This window comes from Diceros bicornis, chromosome 7 (genome assembly GCF_020826845.1).
Source record: "Diceros bicornis minor isolate mBicDic1 chromosome 7, mDicBic1.mat.cur, whole genome shotgun sequence".
In the NCBI taxonomy this organism is placed as follows: domain Eukaryota; kingdom Metazoa; phylum Chordata; class Mammalia; order Perissodactyla; family Rhinocerotidae; genus Diceros; species Diceros bicornis.
In genome coordinates this window covers 82,746,175-82,767,093 of record NC_080746.1, presented here as the reverse complement: position 1 = coordinate 82,767,093, position 20,919 = coordinate 82,746,175, and the positions used below count along the sequence as shown (strand labels likewise).

General features: G+C 37.1%; 1 protein-coding gene across 1 annotated transcript in view; it reads right to left on the bottom strand.

Moving 5' to 3' along the window:
- ANO3 (anoctamin 3) overlaps positions 1-20,919 on the bottom strand; it is a 266,818-nt gene that overhangs the window by 79,906 nt on the left and 165,993 nt on the right. Inside the window, exons 7-12 of the mRNA XM_058546154.1 lie at positions 19,442-19,486; positions 14,433-14,564; positions 11,012-11,118; positions 9,058-9,113; positions 5,262-5,383; positions 846-980 (exon numbers count right to left, since the gene is read on the bottom strand). Coding sequence (XP_058402137.1) covers positions 846-980; positions 5,262-5,383; positions 9,058-9,113; positions 11,012-11,118; positions 14,433-14,564; positions 19,442-19,486 — 597 coding nt within the window. The remainder of the gene's footprint in view (positions 1-845; positions 981-5,261; positions 5,384-9,057; positions 9,114-11,011; positions 11,119-14,432; positions 14,565-19,441; positions 19,487-20,919) is intronic.

Here is a 20,919-nt window from a genome sequence, read left to right as displayed (position 1 = left end):
TTCACATTTTGAATTGTATCATACTAAGCTGAATTCAATGACATCCTTGTGATATATTAAATAGCACATGCTGTTAAGAGGATTCTTTAATGGGAGGATGACTCTTGCCTCTGCTGAATAATAATGTATTGTTCTTATATCTAAATCTTGAGTTGTTTCAACTTTAACATAAGAATTACTATTCTGATAAATGTTTGATTTTTGTTGAATTTTATTTTGCTACCATCTTGATATCTTAAGTTGATGCTAAAAAAATCATAAAGAGAGTATGAAGAAAGTAGAGAGTGATTTTATGTTCTCAGGAGAGGAGACTGCTTAAAGCAGGATTTATGTGGTATGAATATTTTGTTTAGATATCTTTAACTACGTAAGGTACCCTCATGTGTGAAAAGGAATACTCATCTCCAAGGGTGGAAGTGAAGGTTATATCAAATGAAACAATGTATTTGGAAGGTCTTTGTATATTGTAAGTGTTTAAAGAACTGTAGCTGTGATAATTATTTGAACTAATGTATTGAGACGGCATTCTAGAATATCAAATACTATGAAAATGGAAATTAAATAATACTTATCTATAGCATTGTTGAGTTATTATGTGGAATATACTAGAAAGAGAAATTTGGCATACAGAAAAACAGTCTTAGAACTTATCCAAGAAAATTTGGATATAAAAGTACGGAAATGACCTTTTTTATGGTGTTTCTCCCATACAAGCAAAAAAACCCAAAAAACAGCAAATAAATTGTAGCACCATCACTTGTTTTTCATAGTCAGTATTATCATAAAGGTTTATGCCCAATCAGAAGAAAGGCCAAACGTTTTTAGTAAGTCTGCTAATTGCTTACCTTACTTGACTTGCATTCATTGTTAATATTCCATAGAAGAAAACACACAAGCCGACAAGTGCTGCAGGAATGAGCATCCCAGTGTACCAACCCAGCCAAGCAAAGTAGAGCCCAATCTTCTCACCAAAGTACAGCCTGCACGAGAACGCAAATCCTTAGCTTAAGGCGACATAAGCGACACCACAGACATTGATGTCACACCTGGTCAGGATTTCAGGTGGACACTTGAGGCTACCAGCTCAGTTCCTCATCACCTCCATCTGGGGTATCTTAATATTCCTGCTTGTTAATGAATCTAGTAATAGTGATATTGTTTATCTTTAAATATTGTCATTATAGGGGCAATTTATAAAATGTGTTTATTTCTGGGTCAAACTTCTTAACACGGCTCATAGAGCTTTTTATAAGCCAATTCTTGCTTTTCTCATCCTCCTAGTAGAATCCCTTTGTGTTTTCCACACACAGAGCTGTGCTAAGCCATATCGCCTTTGTGTAAATTAGAAAACATTCTCCCCTCTAGGTGGATGCTGAGAGCAGATTAGATTTCAGTCCATCTGCACCCTTGGCTGGACTCCCTTATGCTGAACACAATCTGCACAATTAGGTTGCTTCTTCCTCAACAAAGTTCAACTCTGCAGTTCCTGGAGCACAGGATTCCTTCCTTGGCTAATGCTGTTCCCTCACTCTGGAATATTACGTTTCACCCATTCCGTTTTCCAGCTTGTACTTATCCTTCACTTTATATCACTCCTTCCAGGAAGCCTTTCCTGACCTCCACTCCAACCCTGAGTTACAGGCCCCGCTCTTGCTCTCACACTGCCCTCCCCCGAGTTTCAGCGTTCTAGACTCACAACACCTTACGGCCATCACCCGTCACTCCTCCATTCCTCTCCCTCCCCGTAGACTGCAAGCTGCTTGAAAGTGGACCTGCATCCTGTTCCACGAGCACCCACCACAGGAAGCACTGAAGAAGCTAAGGGAATGAATGTATTTTATTTCTCTTCAGCTGATGAACACAGTTTCTATGGAAGTGGCAGATGAATAAGGCAGTTCTGATGACTACTCAATTGCTGTTTCTTCACCAAATCTACTGCCAATATTAACTGTCAGACAGTTTATAAAAGCTCTTGTCAAAAATAATAATTTTTTGAATTCTCTGCTACTGTTTGGTCTCCATTTTCCAAAAATGGTTCTTTAACACACAGTTTTGTCCCAGCAATAGTTTTAAAGATTGGTGTTTGACAGTTCATTTGGAAATATTGCACTGGGCAGTGATTCTTGCTGGGAAGAAAATTCTCTTGATATTTTTTCCATAATGAGACTTCTCTTTCTGAAAAGCATTCTCCTTCCACTTCATTCTCTGTATTGTGCCAACTAAAATTTGTGCATATTCTACTAGATATAGAATGGAGTCATCCTCCATTAAGCATCATTTATCTAATCTTTTTGTTTTTTCACTTATTTCTTCTAGGGGACATAGATCAATAGTCTATTCATGTCTTATACAATGATAATGCTCTACTTTGAGACAGAAGCTTATTATATTAACAGGTATTGCAATAAAGCCGTTGTTCCTTTAAATCAGTGTTCCTCTGCAGGTGGAGTAGGGATTTTAGCACATATTGCTAACATAGCAGATTATCTTTATAATAATGATCATAGAGGACTGTACAGACAGACTCCCCCTATACAGACAGTATTATACTGAGATTTTTAATTACACATTCTTCAGGTTAAGAGGAACAACAATATTATTTGACAGGAATATAGTCACCTAAGTTACAGCATATTTCAGATCTGTTTCAGGAGAGGGAGAAGCTAGTTCCAGGCAAAGAAGGCTGATGAAAATGCCCTGACCTAGAGCATTGGTATTCACAGTCTTTTAGGATCTCTAAGTGTCCTTAAAGGTATCTCAAAAACCATGACAGGGCAAGGAGGAAGAGGGGGTTGCTATTGATGTCACTTCCCATTACACTTCACCCACAGCCACTCTCTTTTTATCTGTTTTATATATTGGTTCCTTATGAGACATTTCATTTGATGATAAGATTCTGCTGCTGAAATAACATCTATCATAAAATAAACAAATGTTGAATTGAACTGTTTTAGAGATAATTATTTTAGTTTTTAAATTTAAATCCCTCTGATGCCTATTGTGAAACAAAAAAAAGCCACACAACTGTTTTGTTAAGCAGGTTTTGTAGCTGATAATTTTTAAAATATGCTTTTTCCAGATTCAAATATGTTCCATGGAAAAATAGATCAAAACTGAAACAGACTTTGGCTACTAAATGTTTGAATTCATTCTTAAAATGGAAAAAAACACAAACACATATCCAGAAATGGTTATTTATAAAAAAGAAAATGAATTGACAGCCCCTCACCTTTCATCCACTATTAATGAACTGCCTTTTTCAGCATGAGAGAATACAGGCCTTGCCTGGGGGTCTCCATCACCCGTGACCGAAGTATATAAAGAACCCAACTCCTAAACACATGCTCTTACACAGATAGGAAGCAACACAACAGGAGACCCATGTCCTCAAAACTGTGTAGTCTTAAGAACAACTTAACTCCAAATAATAAAAAGTCACAGATTTTAAGGCAACCTTCCTGCTGGTTGTAGAAAACTGGGCCTTGTACAAAATTCTATGCACAAGATCGCACAGTTTAATATGCATGTCTGCCTCATCACTATCTCACTTTCGGTAAAAAGCAAGTTCCTAGGAACCTGTTGAAATGCCATCTATATTCTTTTACGACCTTCATCTTGGATGGGCCCTTCACCACATCCCTCTCCTCTTAGCCACTTGAACATGAAATATATGATTTTCATAAGCAAAATTTCCCTCCTATGTCAGCAGCCAAAGAGTTGGTAATAGCGGCTGAATAACCCTATTTATTAAAAATAAAGTTTGCTTGCTGAAATTACCCGAAGCAGCAATAGCAATGTCTCTTATAGATAAGAGAATTATGCTTTGCACGTCCAGATCCACACTCCACCCTTTCCCTTTCTGCTACGTGCCCCAAGAGGCTCTCCTCTATAAACTGTATCACCTATGCTCCTTCCTTCATCTGGCTTCCTGATGGGCTCATTGGCCAACTGAAGGTACCAGCAGGAGATAAGAGGGTGGGATAAAAGAGATGCTGGGGTATTTATTATCCTGACTTTCTCCTTCCTGGGCTATGCTTTGGCTATAGCTGCGTTCTTCCAAAGGCCATAGCTTCTGTCAGGCATCCCCCCTTCTATGGTTATAACTTTTGACAAGTTCTGCCAACTGCTCTCTCCCCTTGTCCCTCCAGGCCTAGGTTTGATAACAGCATCCATCTTTTGCTAGTCCCTGGAAGCTTCATCATCATTTGTTGGCTCCCTTGATCCTATTTACACTTCTGTATATAGTTCTTTTATTAAATTCTCTTCAAATACCCCTTCTAGGCTATCATTTCGGTCAGTTTCCTGCTGGGACAATGACTGATACCGTTATGAGTTATTCTTCATATTTATGATTCATAAACTGTTCAAAATTTCAACATATATAACCTTATAATATGAATGCTCTCTTTTCTTTCATTCTATAAATATTTATAGTTAGCTAGGAACTTAATTAAGCTCTTTTTAATACATATTTCCTGAATTTTTTAAAAAGAACAAATTATCCTCCATCTAAATAAAATAAATCAGGAGTGTAACGGTATTTCAAGACTAATTCAAGTTGAGGGCAGTTGCTTACTAAAATATACTTCCTGGTATAGAACAGATACTCACTAAATCTTTGCTGAAAGATAAATGTATGCTTAGATGCTATGTTGGTCATTTTCCTCTTTGTTCTTAGATCCATTTTCTGCCTTTCCTGGTTTTTATTTATTTTCACAGGGAAGCAGATTACACAGGTTCCCTTGTAAATTGCTCCTGGTTAAGTTGGGCCAGGAGGTACTGGAAGACTCAAAGGTGGAAGGAAGAGAGAAGCCAGGATCTTTTCCCCTGTCTTGGCCACGTCTCCAGGGCTCTCTCCACGAGGGCCACGCCCTCTCCACGGCTCTACTCCCACACTTCACTTCTCTGCAGGCAGTCCTCGTCGTGGATGGTATAGGTCCTGCCCAGGGGCCCAGGTCTTGGGCTCTGAAATACACTTCATCTGCTTTCCCTCCAGTTGGAGGGTTGTTAGCAATTTTCTACTGTTGTTAATCTCTGGTTGACTCACTATTCCTATTTGATTTCTCAGCTTTCCCATTCCCTGTGTAACCAATTCCCTAAATTCAGTTCCTTTTATTGAAAAGACCTATAGTGGCTTCTATTTTCCTGATTGCATCCTGACTGATACAGATCATTTGGTGGGTAAATGAAATACTTCCAAATCTAAGAAAATGAGAACAAAACAGCATAATAGTCTTCCATTATTGCTCCATCCACAGTACCTGATTAAATCCAGGGGCTGATGCTTGTACCACATGCCCCAGCGTGCCCAGCGCTCATATAATAGATGTCTGTTATTCTGAGGTCCATGGGTTTTGATGGGCTGGCTACTCTTGTAGGCTCCCTGAAACAGATAAAATAAGATAAATTGATATCCATTCTCTTAGTGAAATTTGAACTAAATAGAAATTGCTTTTTCTTTCTTTTACCTGGTGGAAGAATTTAATAACTTATTGAAAGCTTCAGAAACTGTACACTTAAGCCCATCACTGGAATACTTTAGTAAACACCTTTATATAGCTCTCTTTCATTGAAAATATTCTTATAGTTCCTTAAAAATCCTTTCTTAAATTCCCTTTTTAAACCAATGAGATCTCTTTCACTTAAAGTAAACTAAGGTCTTTTAATAAACACAATATCTTCCCCACCATTGAGAGAAATTGTTGTAACCTTTAGTTTGGAAATTAAGAATATTATTCTGATTTAAGAAGTGATCCAGTCCCAGAAAATATTTATTTCATTTAAAGAATCTAAGGAAGAGAGTAAATGCTCCTTCACAGAGTGTAAGAGGCCTGAGTCTAAGAGTCTAAGTGTAAGAGGCCTACAGCATGACAGTGCTAGTCATGTTCTTACATTCTAGAATCCTTAAAAGTTACTTAAGATAAGATATTCCCAAAATTGAAGCATGTTTTCAAATTTCTTATATCCCCCCTCAAAAATCTGTAATATGGGTTGCGATTTCAGAAACATAGAATATATACGCCTTATAGAGAGAAGTGTTCCCTAGGCTAAACTGCTCTGCTTTTATAATCAAAAAAGAGGGCAAAAGATGTGATGACTATATTTTCTGAACCAAAACTTAGGACACGGGATTTGACAAAGTCTGTGTCCTCACTCCAATGCGTGATGCTGCTTTAATGAAAAGTTTGATGAGAATTTAAAACAAGTGGAGTTATGTCTCAGTTTCCTCACGCAGATGATGGGAATATGAATGAATGTCAATGATCCCAATATAGAGAGGTTTTGCGAGGTCCCACTTGGATAATCACTATAAAGTGCCATGCACGTAGGAAGTACAACATCAATGTTAGTTAGTTTTAGGTATTTGATAAATTGGGGCCATTTAAAAGTGCAAAACTATCATCTGAATGGTCCCAGACAACCAGGGCTGTGCGTTCCTATGCAGAAAGAGTACACCTTGAATCATGGTCTGCAGGTGCCTCAAGGATGAACTGAGACATACGTGGATTTCACCTCTGGCTTTCTAAAGAAATAGATAAATTAATTAGGTGAGGGTGGAAGTATAGGTAAAGTGCAGTCTCAGAATTTTCTTCCCTAAGGAAGCCCAAGGTGTTTAAAGCCTAAAGATTGGAAGCTAAGGAGACGGAAGCAAAGACCAAGATTCTGAGCAAGGGGACATCCACTTAGGAAAGGTCTGTTTGCTTATGAAATTGGACTGACCTATTAAGGTAAACTGCCCTGAGACTGGGTAGGTAAGGGAAAGTGAACTGAAATCTCAGCTCTCTCTCAATCCTTACTGATCATCCTTCTAAAATACAGGATTTTCATTTCTGGCCTCAGTGGTCAGACACAGGCACTTCCTGGGTCCTAAACTTAGGTTCCGTTGTGCATCACTGTTCTAACTCTGCTCAATAACCTCAATCAACCATACTGTCCTGAGTTGACAGTGACACGAGGTGGACTGCGTGAGAAAACTGACCAAACTGATGGCTCCTGTCCACCCACGTATTTTCACCCCTTTCCAGAGGACCATATACCCACCATCCAATGATTGGCCGCCTCCTCCAACCAACACACTTTTCCTCTGTCTCCACTATTCATAATTGATGGAATTGTCAGTTCTATCAATATCTTAGGCGAACTCTTTCTCACTTATATATCTCTCTTCTTCTCTTTCTTTCTTCTTTTTCATGCCAAATTCCCCTGGAAATGTCTTTCTCTCCCCTCTAGCTATTGTCCCTTTGGTAACTAAAAAATAAATCTCAACTATGGGTGAAAAATATGAGACTGACACTACCATTACTCTTGCATCAAGGAAGCAAGAAGCCATAAACTGTGAAGCGAGGTTAATCAAATTACAGAGTTAGTGCCATTGACTTCATTTTCCCCTAAGTAAGCTTTATTTCTCTTTCCTCAAGTAGTAGCATATAAAATCAATAGAAAATTCCTGAGTCCATTTTATTGACCTTCTTCTTGGTTTTAGTTACTCATATTTCAACAATATTGTTTTATGTATGTGTTTCATATACTAGTATCTCTACCAAATTATGAGAATGAGAAAATGACTATTATTTACAACCCATTCCTAATAGGTTCCACATTTCACACAAGAAACTGTCAAATGAACTGTCAGAATACAGTCTAGTTATGCAGAGAAAATCACTTACACAGAGAACAAAGCAAACCTTACTTTGCTACAGAAGGTCTCCCCGGGCCTTAGGTTGGCCACTCTGAACACTACCACTCACTGACCGTTGTATTTGACACGGTGTTTAATTTCTCTGAGCCTTGTTTCTGTATGGCTAAGATGGAAAAATAATAATATCTATCCCTCCACGGTTATTGTCAGATTAGTGGGAAAATACATGCACAGGGACTGTCACATGAAATGCACTAACATATTACCTGCTATTGTCATTCCTAGTGCTACTGTAAGTAGGCACACCTTAGTGGACAGAAGCATGGAGGTCTGGCTTCCTGGGCTCGAAACTGTGCCTTTGAGACTTAACCTTTCTGTGCCTTAATGATCTATCTGTAAAAGGGGGTTGTTATTGTCTATCTCAAAGGGTTGTTGCAAGGATTAAATGAGATAATCCATAAAAATCATTTAGCTGAGTACCAAATAGGAAGTGCTCAGTACATTTTATCTTTTATGAGTTATACTAGACCGAATTCCTCAGGTATAGACATTTTGTCCTGTGAGTCCTCACCCTTTAAAAACGGAAGAGTGATGGGTTTTGAAAGTGCATACATTAAATCTCTCAAGACCCCATTCTTATTTTAAAATGCAAAATTGCCTTAAAAAGAATATTGTGTGTGTGTGTGTGTGTGTGTGTGTGTGTTGGGGGAGGGTGTTTAAAACTGACTCAAATGACTCAGCAGGCAGAGCCCCCCACAGCTTGCAGCAGGCATTTCTACTTAAAACTGGTAGAGAGCAAATAATCTGGCAGAGAATCGAGCAAATAATGGGGTGTGGGTTTTTGTTGTGGGTTTGTCTTCGATTTTCAGGTATCCTAAAGTAGTAGGCACAGACCAGAACTGCCCTGTTTGGGAGCGTTGTGGACACCAAGTGGGTCAAGTGTGGAGCTCTGTGCTGGAGCAGAGCAGGTGGCCAGGGCAGCTGAGCCATGTCCCTGGGTCCCATCCGAGGCTAGGGTTCCTGACATGGGGCAAAGTGCAGAGGAGTTCCGGAGCACAGGAGCCAATGTGCAGCCACGGATTGTAACGGGGTCTCAGAAAGGCCCAGGGTCACCCACTGATTGAGCCCTATTGGGAGAGGGCAGTCAGACCTAAATGAAAAAAATGGGATCAAACATTGAGCATGAAAATTTTTTGTGTGTGTGTGAGGATGATCAGCCCTGAGCTAACATCCACGCCCATCCTCCTCTACTTTATATGGGACGCGGCCACAGCATGGTTTGATAAGTAGGTCTGCGCCTGGGATCTGAACCTGCAAACCCTGGGCTGCTGCAGCAGAGCGTGCGAACCCAACCAGTACACTACCAGGCCAGCCCCGAGAAATTCTTTTTTTTAATGGAAATGGTATTTCAAAATTACCTCATGTGGGGGGAAAGCTGCTATATATGAACCATTGTTTATAAGTTTGCAGATACCTGGAAAGAAAAGAAAAGAATAGTTCTTGAGTCAGTTAAATGAAAGGTCCGTCTGAAGCAACATACATATACTTGGGACAATAAATTAATTTAAAAACCTAAAATAACCCAAATGACTCCCATAGCCACATCACCTATGAGAACAGTGAGGTTGTGAAAGAGACTGATACTAAGAGTCTAATTGTGTCCTTACAACATTAATGAATGGAGATTTGCAAGGTGCCAACGCATGGCACATTGCCATATCATGAAATATGGGGCATTTTAATACCCACTTGTTTGGGATCACATGAGCCTGGAGCAACTTTTTTTCCCCCTCAAAACAATAAAATTTTGTCAAGGAAGCAGAAAAATTCCCCATTCCCAAAAATGTCTTAAAAGAATATTTGTACTGAGAAATCTTTAATTATTAAATATTAAGCCAAAGAGACATATAAACACCAATCTGTGATACTTAAAATCTCTGCCATCTCAGTGAGAGATGAAGTGATGAGGTGAAATGGACAGTCTCATATAGTCCTGGAAAGACTAGATATTGGGAAAACCTTTCTAGAGAGCAATTTTTGCTGTAATATTATTATAGCATTAGTAGGAATTAAAAATAATCATACATCTAAAATAGGGGAATTATTTAATTATGGTATAATCAATTATATTAGGTGCTTGGTAAGAATTGTGATTTGATGCATGCTTATAATAGAACATTGTACAGCTATTTACAATAATGTTTTCAGGCATAATAAAGGGCTTGAGAAAATACTCATAATGGTAATTTTAAAGAAAGGATAAAAAATTGTAAATGTTGCCTGATTCTAATTATGATGTGTGTATATATATATATACACATATATTCAGTACTAATTTGCAACAGTGATGATTGAATATAGGAAGTTTTTAATTCTATTTTTTACTCTTCTGTTTTTATTGTATGTTCTACAAAGGGCATGATATCTTTACAATCATTTAAAACGTTGTATTTTGATTTTTAAAGACTACGTAAGTGCACAGTGCTGTCATTTAGATACATTTTTAGTTTATATTCTGGATTTCTCTTTTTATTTCTTGTTCAGAAAACTTCTGATTAAGTGTCAAATTATTTTTTGTAAGGATTTAGCGTCTAAATTAACTATTTTGACAGTAATAAATGAATTATTAATCAGAGGAAAACCAAAGTCTGAACGTTCTTCCTTTAAAAATGGGTGACTTGAAACAGTTCATTTTACTTAAATTGCACTCTATTTTAATGCAAATCAGTAGAGATTCGTACAAGTTTCCATGGGTAATCTGTTTTTCTTTTTTTGTTTTTCCCCACTTAATAATGCATTGTGGATATCTTTTGAAGTCAATAAACAGAGAAGTAATCACTAATTTTCAGTCTCCTTGAATAAAAGGTCTATGCCATATACTTTCTATAATGTATAGCATAAAAGAAATGCTTGATAAATTTGAGTGAAGAGTGAATAAACGTCACAAAATTTTTAATGGATGCATTATGTGGCTGTAGCCTAACTTATGTGTCAGTTCCTAACGACAGACAGAGTATTTCCAGTTTTATTCCATTACAAACAAAGCCACAATGAACAAATTTCTACATATATTGTTACTCAAAAGTCTGATTATTTCTTTGAGATAAATTTCAAGATATAAAATTTCTGTTCCCAAGTGTTTGCACATTTCACATTTTGATACATATGGGCCAAATGTCCTTGAAAAAGTTTTTTGTTTTATTTCGTTTTGCTTTACCGAAAGGCTGAAGAATAGAATGTTTAGTTTATGTTCAATGCATTATATCCTCATATTTAATGCATAAAGGCAAAGCTTCAGGTGTTAAAAAAGATTTCTGGGTCTAATTAATAATAGCAAATTGTACTTTCTCTGTTTTTAATTAGTGTTCTTACCCACTTTTGATATCCCATTTTCATATTTGGTGTGCTGCAACATGTGATAGACTATCCTGCTTCGAGTAGCATTGCTGAAGAAGGTGTCCTTATTGTTTATTATGAAGCTGTTAAGAGAAGGGGATTGGTTTTAATATTCAAAGCAGAGCACAGAACCAGCAACAGTTACAAGTTCCTGGGTAGTCATCCATCTGTTTTCTCCATTAAAACAAATGCATGGAAGTACAGTAAATCAGAAGAGAAACCATCCTCCTTAAAAGAAAAAAACATCAATTGGCGGAGAAAAAATACACATAAATAATACAGGACATTATCAAATATTTATTTTGATATCTTTCAGTTTATAAGGAAGCCTAGACGTCCTCACATTTCCTGTTTAGCATGTAACAAGGAGAGAATAGATAGTTCATTGGCTCCCATAAATTTTGTACTACTTTAAGCAACGTGGTTTCAAATAGAACACATTAAAAATTTGATGTCATTCCCCATACCACATTTTCCAAGCTGGCTTGTCTTGTTTTCAGAACCTTAGCAATGAGCAATAGTTCTCCCTTCCCCTTCATGCCCTTTACTGTCCCCGTGTAGGAAGGGTTGTAAGGAGGAACCATGTGGGAGCCAGTGATGTACAGAGCACAAGGGTGATCCTCAGAGGAAAGAAGACTGTGTTCTAGCATTTGCTTGATGATATATTGGGAGCATCTAAAGAATGGAAGCGTCCCAGGCCTTACTCAACTTCTGCTAGTTCCTGTTTCCAGCTGCCTTACCTCTGAAGGATAAACCACCACTTTCTCAGGCACTTAGTCCTGAAGGATTAGGTCTTCTGTGATTCTTGATTTCTCTTCACCACCCATATTCACACAGTTGCCAAACTCAGTAAATTTTTTAACTGAACTGCCTCTCTCCAGCTTGGTACTACCCATCTCGTTCTGGGTCTCACTGCCTCTTGCCTAGACTATGAGAAGAACATGCTCCTAACTGGCATCCAGTTTCGCCCCTGACTTGTACAGCATGCCTCTGAGCCTTGGAACGCTCCTCTTTTAACGTGTCAGCAGCTCTCTGTTACGTGCATAATTAAACGTGTTGTTTTCTCCCCAGGCTCTCTATTCTTGCATTTCACCCTCTCCCTCAGCCTTATTTCTTACAGCTCTGGCTTCTTGTATCTAATAGTCTGTCAACTTGTAGGATTTATCACACCTACACTTTTCCTCAGGATTCTACTGTTTTCTGATAGCTGTTCCTGCACCTCTCCCCACCTCCCTCCACACTTCTACCTGCTGAAAAGGACTATCTCCTTCAAAAAGGCTTCCTGGATTCTCTCCTCTGCATGTAGCTTCTCCCTTGATTATAAAACTGTGTATTTTATTTGTGTCTTTCCTAACACATTGATTTTACTCTGCCATGTTTTATGGCAATCTGTATACGTGCCCATTTTACTAGACTCTGAGTTCCTCCAGCATTCTGATATTGTGCTTTTGACTTTTGTACTGGATGCACCAAGTTAAGAGCTATTCATTGTAAGTCCTAACAGTCCTGTTGTACTAAGTATCAGAACAAATGTCCACTCAATTCTTTCACCATCAGATTTATTCGGAATTCCCCAAACAAATATTTGTGTAGCAGATAAGTTCCTTCTTTCACGGAGTTACATTATGGAAGGAGGAGACAGATGATATATAAGTAAACAAATAAATTACATAATTTCAGATAATTGCTGTGAAGAAAAATGAAACAGCATAACAGCATAGAGAATGACTGGGACAATGGGATATAGATAACATTTTCAAAGGTCTCTCTGAGGTGGTGATGTTTGAGTGGGAGTTGAATGATAAGAGGGAATATGCCATGTGAAGATCTAGGGGAAGAGCACGCTAGGCAAAGAGAATAGCGAGAACAAAGACTGTGAGATGGAACTAAGCTTGAGCTTTTGATGGATAGAACTGAAGCCTGTGTCCCTAGAGTAAGTAAATGGTGGGAAAAGTTGTAGAGGAAAAGATGATAGTGTTGGGCAGGGACCACAACATATATGGCCACATGGTAGACGATAAGAAATTTGAATTTTATTATAAGCGCACATGGGAGGCCACTGGGGGGTTTTAAGCAAGACAGTTGCATGATCTGATTCATATTTTTCAAAGATCACTCTAGTTTCTTGGGTTCAAAATAAAGAGCAGGGGCCGGCCGCATGGCCTAATGGTTAGGTTTGGTATGCTCTGCTTCAGCGGCCCGGGTTTGCAGGTTCGGGTTCCAGTGCAGACACACACCACTTATCAGCCATGCTGTGGTGGCGACCTACATATAAAATAGAGCAAGATTGGCACAGATATTAGCTCAGGGCTAATCTTCCTCAGCAAAAAAAAAGTAAAATAAAATAAAGAGCAGAATGTTTTTTATTTGGTGTATCACAGAACCTGAAAAAGCTCAGCAAAAAGCTAAAGAAGCTTCCAAGAAACTGTAACCTCTCTCTAAATCCTGAAATCATTTGGATTTCCACTCCTTCCTCCATTTCCTGTAGCTGGAATTAGCAAGGTTGCTTCTAGGGCCACCTCTAAGAGTAAATAATGAAATAAAACAAATATTTGGAAGGAGAAGTTTTCCCGTTGATGATTGGCTCTGTTACATGATTGATGGTCTGGGATTCTGTTTCATCCTGCCTCTCAACTTCCCATGTCCCAGAATATAGGTCAATCTAGAATAGTGTACAGAAAAGTAGACCCTATAGCTATAGCCATATAGTACACTGTGCATTTCTCTATCTTTATGTTTACCCTATTTTATTTATTAATTTACATTTTTGTCTGCCCCACTAGACTGGGAGTACCATGAAGGCAAGGACTGTGTCATATCCTCAATCCGTATCATGTAGAAACTCAATAAATGCTAGTTGAATAACAAAAGAATAGAGATATGTTGGTACGTAGATAAATAGATAGTCATGCAACAAATCCTGAAAAAAATTTCTTATTCACCATAGTTTAATAAAATTAAACTAAAATGAATTAAACTAATAAGTTCATATTAATTAAATGCAATTTTAAATATAATAATCTATTAATTAGAACAATCCATTAGTCAAACATGGTATTTAATAGCAATTCTATTATTATTATTATCATCATTATTGTTACTTGAAGTGAGTTACTACCATAGTAATCATTTTGAAAGACTTAGGAGCTAGACCATCAGCTCATGCGTTTACAATTAATTATTCATTACTTGAATGTCTCTAAATCATAGTTGATAAAGAATTAGTAAGGTTCACTGAGTGTTGTTCATAAATTAGGTGTATGTTTTAATACAGTGATACATTCTGACTTATTTGGAAAATGATGGAATTGGTTCCAGGTATTTTTATTCTATCAACAACTCTCAGATAATGCAAGGTGCCAAGGCAGGTGGTGGGAGAGAAGAGAAGGGAACTCACTGGTGAATCCGTGCACGGCTGAAGGGGCCAGTATAGCAGTCTGAGTCCTCCAGGTCTGGAAAAGCTGACTTGTCGAGAACCATTGGGTTTTGGGACATCCATTTTTTGATTCTTCTAAAATAACTTTGCACCCTGGAACAAAGTTACATTTCAGAACTAGATTAGGTTGCATTCCAGAGCTGTGTCTACCTTCCACAACCGTTCTGAAAAAGTTTCAAAAAGACATCCACACACGCACACTCACATCCACACACATGCATTCTCCCTGTTCCCACACAAAAGAAAGTAATTCCAAAACAAAGCAAATCTTGAGTTTGTTTAAACTATTTCAGAGTAATTAGGTTATCTTCATGAGAAAAATCTTGTGGAAAATATTAAAGAATCATCATACATAAAGATGGTGGTAGGAAAGAACATAAAAACAATAAAAGCAGCATGACATATTTATTAAACTTGTGTGTGTATGTATGTATGTATATGTCTATATCTATGCAGCTATAGATCACTCCCTGATTCTTTAAAAAACCTGCAGCAATGTGGCTCTACAAAAGTGGAGACTAAAAAGAAATACATGGCTATGACACACTCATTCAGCAAGGCTGGGAGCCCCCAATGTGATGGAAACAGCAAGGGTGTGATAGTCAAGCAAAATTGGGTTCAAAGGCAGCTGGGCATCATAGCAGCTGTGTGAACCTGTACAAGTTACTTAACTTCTTGCCTCAGTTTACTCACTCATGAAATAAAGGTAATAATACTGACCTTGCTGAAGAGTTGTGAGTTGGTGTTTTACTTTAAACCTGATCACTAACAATAAGAAAGTTGAGGCAAAAAGCCTTTGCAAGACAAAGGCTCTGTATTTTTGTACAAAAGCTTTGCCTATTTTTAAGACTTTAATGGGCATGTATATCATCTGAAGATCTTGCTAAAATGCAGATGCTAATTCCGTGGACCTGGTGGGGCATCAGATTCTGCATTTCTGACCAGCTCCTCGGGGATGCTCAAGCTGCCACCTACCAAGGGCACCTCGAGGAGTGGATTTAGCATAGACCCCAGTCTATAACATTAAGAAACTGTCTTAGGAAATCTCACATCAGGACACTGTGGCCTCAGCTTTGGATCACAGTCATAACCCATTTCTACTGTGGTGTATATACTGATTGGAATCATATCTATTTTATGAAGAAAAAAAGAAAGCAAAAGAAAGAGATATTGACTCCAGAGATTGAATCTGAAAATCTAAATTCTGAGCTACTCTAATGACAGCTGTGTTTACTGAAAAAATGTGCAATATTTACATAATGTTCATGAGGTTTTATCTCTGGCAATTTTTGGCTTCTGTAATAGTAACTCAAAGTAGCAGGATAGAATATTTTCCTAGATAAGTACAATGTATCTTAATATTTGTTTGGCCAACTCTGCTTAAACTTTAGTGCAGCAATGTGCAGGCAGCTAATATTGTATCTTAGGAATTATTTTATGCAAGTATATTATGGTAAAATTACCATATATAATTTGAAATAAGAATCAAGTCTTGATGCAAAGTTTAGCATGTGAAAGAATCTGGGCCATTCCTTTGCCAAGTAAGGTTATTATTTAGATGCCAAGTAATTTTTGGTTTTGGAGGAACCAAAGCATTTCTTTCTAGTCTAAAATAATAAATCAACAGTATCTGAGGTGTGCATTTTACTTCTTCTCATTACAGAGAAAGCGTCTGAAATCACAAAATATCTCCATATCCCAGTGACTAGTGCACAGACATGTAGAAAACACTGAATATAGCAATTACTCCAGCTTTTCAAACTTAGCATAGTGAAGAAAACAATGGGGTAGGAGTTGGAAGATGAGTATTCTAGTACTGAATTTGCCAGTCATTGAAATTGAGCCAAACATTTCCAATCTTTGAGCTTCAGGTTTCTCATCTCCAATGAGAGGAAGTAATTCCATCTGTCCGACATCATTAGGTGGCTAGAAGGCTCAAATAGAAGGAGGCATTCTGAATGAACTTAGAAACTGCTGTTGAGTCACAGCACCCAAGGCCCTAGTATTTCTGACATAATTACAAACATACTAGAAATGAATGGGAATTAAAAAAAAAATCTTAATGAAATAAAAGGACTTTCAGACCATCACTGATCTTTTTACAGAAAACAAACAATGTTATCAGTTTAGGCTTTTCGAACATACTTCCCACGGAGAAGACGGAGAAGCAAATGATGTCTGATAGTGACATGTGGTCAGGCCTGGATTTGAATGACAGGATGCAAAGTTCTAGTTTATTACTTAATTTCTTTATTCTCATTCATTTTTCTCATCTCTCAAATGAAGTGTTATTTTGAAAATTAAAGAGGTGATGTCTGATACCACAGTGCCCAGCACACAGCAAGCTCTCAATGAATGTTTATGATCCTAAGGAGGAAAAGGAGAACTACCACTGCTGCTACAGCCATCACTCCCACCACCAAGCCACCAGCGTAACTGAACGCAGTACCTACACTCTACCAAATGTTTATCACGTTGGCCATCTTGCAGGCTCAAGATTTCATGGCGTAACGTGAAGATGACTTCTAACAGAGCTTTAAGTTCTTTTGCTAAAATCAGTAGAAAGCAGGGAATTCTATGGAAATTGACAAGACATCTGGATTAAAGGGTCAAAAGTACTTGGTCAGAGCACAAACTCTACCAAATCAGCTGTGAAAACTGGGGGATGAGGTGTGGGGTGGTGGGGAGTGGTGATAATGGATTCATTTGTTTTCCCTGATCAGGTTGATAGGAAATAGCAGCAATAATAAAACTATAGTCATTTCCTGTCAACCTGCCTGGAGAAATGACGATCTTTGAAAGCTGGATGATTGCCTGTACATTATTCATCCCCCGGTGTTTACTGGTCAAAACACCCAGGCACAAAACCTCTTTCCCACTTCAAGAAAGGCAAAGCCAAGTGAAATCTAAGTGCACATATTTGACTTTTGTTTCCCTCTTTGATTGTCTACAAATTGGGTTTTATAATTTTTTAACAGTGATGACGATACACACACACAGTGTTTAAATTTTCTTCTCCAAAGGTAAAGTTAAAAAAAATCAAAACCAGTCATTTCCTTAATTAAGAGAGTCTAAACTCAGGCAACTAACACGACTTTCTTTTTTTCAGTTTAATATGTCATATAATCTTATAAATGCCTTTCCTACTTATTCACTACCCTCCCCATATGCATCTGCAAAGTCAAGGAACAAAGAGAATTATTTTGTAATAAGTACATTGTAAAGTGGTAGGCTATTGTAATGTTTAGGATACCTTAATAATCATTTGGAATAACTGATAACTGAATTTTCATTAATGAAATTAAACAGAAAATAATAAACACAAAATATAATGAAACATGACACATAATAAAGTGTTCATTTTTCCAGTTTAAAGTTTCACCAAGATAGGAAAAAAGAACATTTTTTCCACTACTAAAAGTGTTTCTTTAGGATTTATCAGGCATTCTAAACATAAGTTTACTCTAAAACTAAATTATGACAATATTACATAAATAGACATTTGTCACTATTTTAATATGCAGGATTTTATCCTTATGCAAGTCTCTGAAAGAAACAAGCCTGTTTATCAGAAAACCCACTCATTATACAGTAGCAAAATCTTACTAATTCTATAGAGCACAAGGAAGCAAACCCAAAGACATTTTATCAACAGCATTATCCAGCATTAAGCAGGCAAATGCAGAGGAAAACAAGAAAAACCTGCAGTTGTAAATTTATGTATTAGTATATTCCAATGACTTTGACTTTGTTATGTAAAAATAACTTTGGCAATTTACTACATAGACCAGGACCAAATAGGCACAGGGAAATGATGACAGCTTATTCTAATCTGAGCATGTTAAATTTACAAACAGAACAATCTGACCTGGCTGAGGAGCATCATTTAATAATTTTTTTTTAAAGAGCCATTTGAATACTAATTCCTTTAATATTCATTCTAGTATTTTCCCCCTATGATTTACTTTTCTGTCACCCATTCCTACCACACCTAAATTTAATGTTTAAGAGAGATCAATAGTCTCTATTCTAAAATTCAATTTTTTCCTACCTAAAGTCCTAAATTATATCCAACCATTTTCTTTGCTAAAGGAACTAGATTTATTGAATCCTTTCCTAAAATCATCTGATATTTACACTAAATGATTCTTCTAGTTTTTGTGTTATTCTGACTTGTAATACCCTGTCAACTATTCAATAGGGCATACTCTACCACATTCACATTTTGTTTCTGTTACTTGATTCTTTTGCAATGAGCAGAAAAACAGCCATGTGTAAGAAGCCCTTTGTTTTTAGCGTTCATTAAATGGAAGCTCATTTCCTCCATGAAACAGGGCCAAGGCGATTGGGGTGGGAGAGTTTCTTCTGTCTCAAGGTTGTGGTTTGATTAATTCCTTTGTCATAGCTACTGTTATCACACTACGTAAAGAGAAGTTATTTTGAGATGAAGCTCTAGAAAAGAAGTTTGTTTTCAATACTAGAATAAAAGAAGCAGCTTCAGTTGGTAAAATCAGAACAAGTCTATGATTCAAAAGATGCTGCACGGCCTCGGTAAACCACTTCATCACTGCGGATGCTAGTCCTTCCCTTACCACTTCTGTCAAATACAAGATTTGGATTGAATGAACTAGAAGGTCTCTGCTGGGTCATCATTTACCTTGATCCTGGTTTTATAACTATTTTTAAAATTAAAATCTCCTAAAATGCTAACTTGCAATTAAAATCCTCCTTCCACAACATTATATCAAGGGAGGATTGCAGGAATTGCAATGGTAAATAGAAAAAAGAGATTATCTGAATTCAAACATTGTTAAATTTGCCATAAGTCATTTTGGAAATCTTTTGAACAAATCAATAAAATTGTTCTTCCTGAAATTTACAACTGCTGATACGGGTAGTCAAATGTCTTCTTTTAATTTTTTCCCCAAATGACAAATTGGTCGTAAACAAATTACGCATCACCCACCAACCTGCCCATTGATTTGCTCCTCCGGTCAGTGTAATAAGACTTTTTCCTGAAAAATAATAGAAATCAGCTGAGGAAAGTGACATGAAAATAGTGAAATCAGTGAGTGACAACATTCAATCATATTGAGCATTTTAATACTCCAACTTCCACATGCTTAAGAAAGACATGAACTACCCCAACAATATACCTGTGTACCTTTAATCCATGAAGTCAATAATAAACTGAAATTCTCCTCAGTTCTTCTGAATAAATGAACCTGCAGGACCAAATCATTTCCTACCCATAATCCTCCATCCTGTAATTTATTAACTGCATATTGTTCATGTACAGAGCTTTCTTTATTTTTCCCTTAATTTTTCATTGGAAAGATTCTGCTATTTTATACCTTGCATCAAGGCAGCATTTATCTAGCTGCCTACCTACCTACCTATTACAATAACCACTCAAAATTATAAGTAAATAATTATCTCCATCACTGTTTCCAACCAGTGTTTCACATTGTCAAGCAGCCACATGCGGAGATGCCCGCCGGGCCGAGCGAGGAGGGCAGTCACATGGGTGGGACCCTGCGTCCCTTGCTCTTTGTCAAGCAGAGCCCCTCCACGTTATCTAGTCTATATATTGGGTTCCCTGTATGTTTTTATGTTATTTTATTTTTGAATGAAGTATCCTTTGCATAAAAAAGTTATCTAAGTTTAATCTCAATTGGGATAAAAAGATTGCTCTTCATGTGTTAAAAGTATTCCTCCTAAGTTTACTATGTTTAAAATATTTGTGGGAGAAGGAGCTTGAGGAAAGAGGGGAGGTTGACTCCATCTAGGAACTCAGCCTGAGAAGCCACAGGATGACCAAATCATCTTAAAACACATTTGACCCTTTTAACGTGACAGAGGGGTTAGAATAAATAGGCATCATCTTTGAATCAAAAGAAACACAACGAAAGTGGAACTTCATATTTCTGGAATGTTGAATATACAGGCTGAGTCCTTCCTGATAGGATAAAAACCAGAAAATGTGGACTATTTTAATTCTCTGAAATTTTCTTGGTTAGTTCTGAAATATCAAGTCCAATATGTAGGCCATATTTACTTTGGAAGAATAATCAAGAAAAGAAATAGCTAGAAAATTTAGGTATACAAAATTCTACACATTTGTTCAAGCAGAAAATTTAGATAAAATGCTCGAGATTCATGTTCATACAGTAAGTTAGCAGAAAACTTTTGCAGGAATGGTTATAACTAATATTTTTTTCTGAATAAATTTTCAGCTTTTCTTTGTGAAATATAACATGTAGGTTTCAACCCTGAATAAACAGATGGAATAGCCAAGCATGAGTAAATTTTTTTATGCATAAATCTTTTAAAAAATCTTATGCTAAAGAGATATGTATTTTTCCTATTTAACTTCTTTATTATTCTTATATATTTTAATTTTAAGACAGTATATGTGTTTTTAAATGCAGTAACAGTTGACAATTGG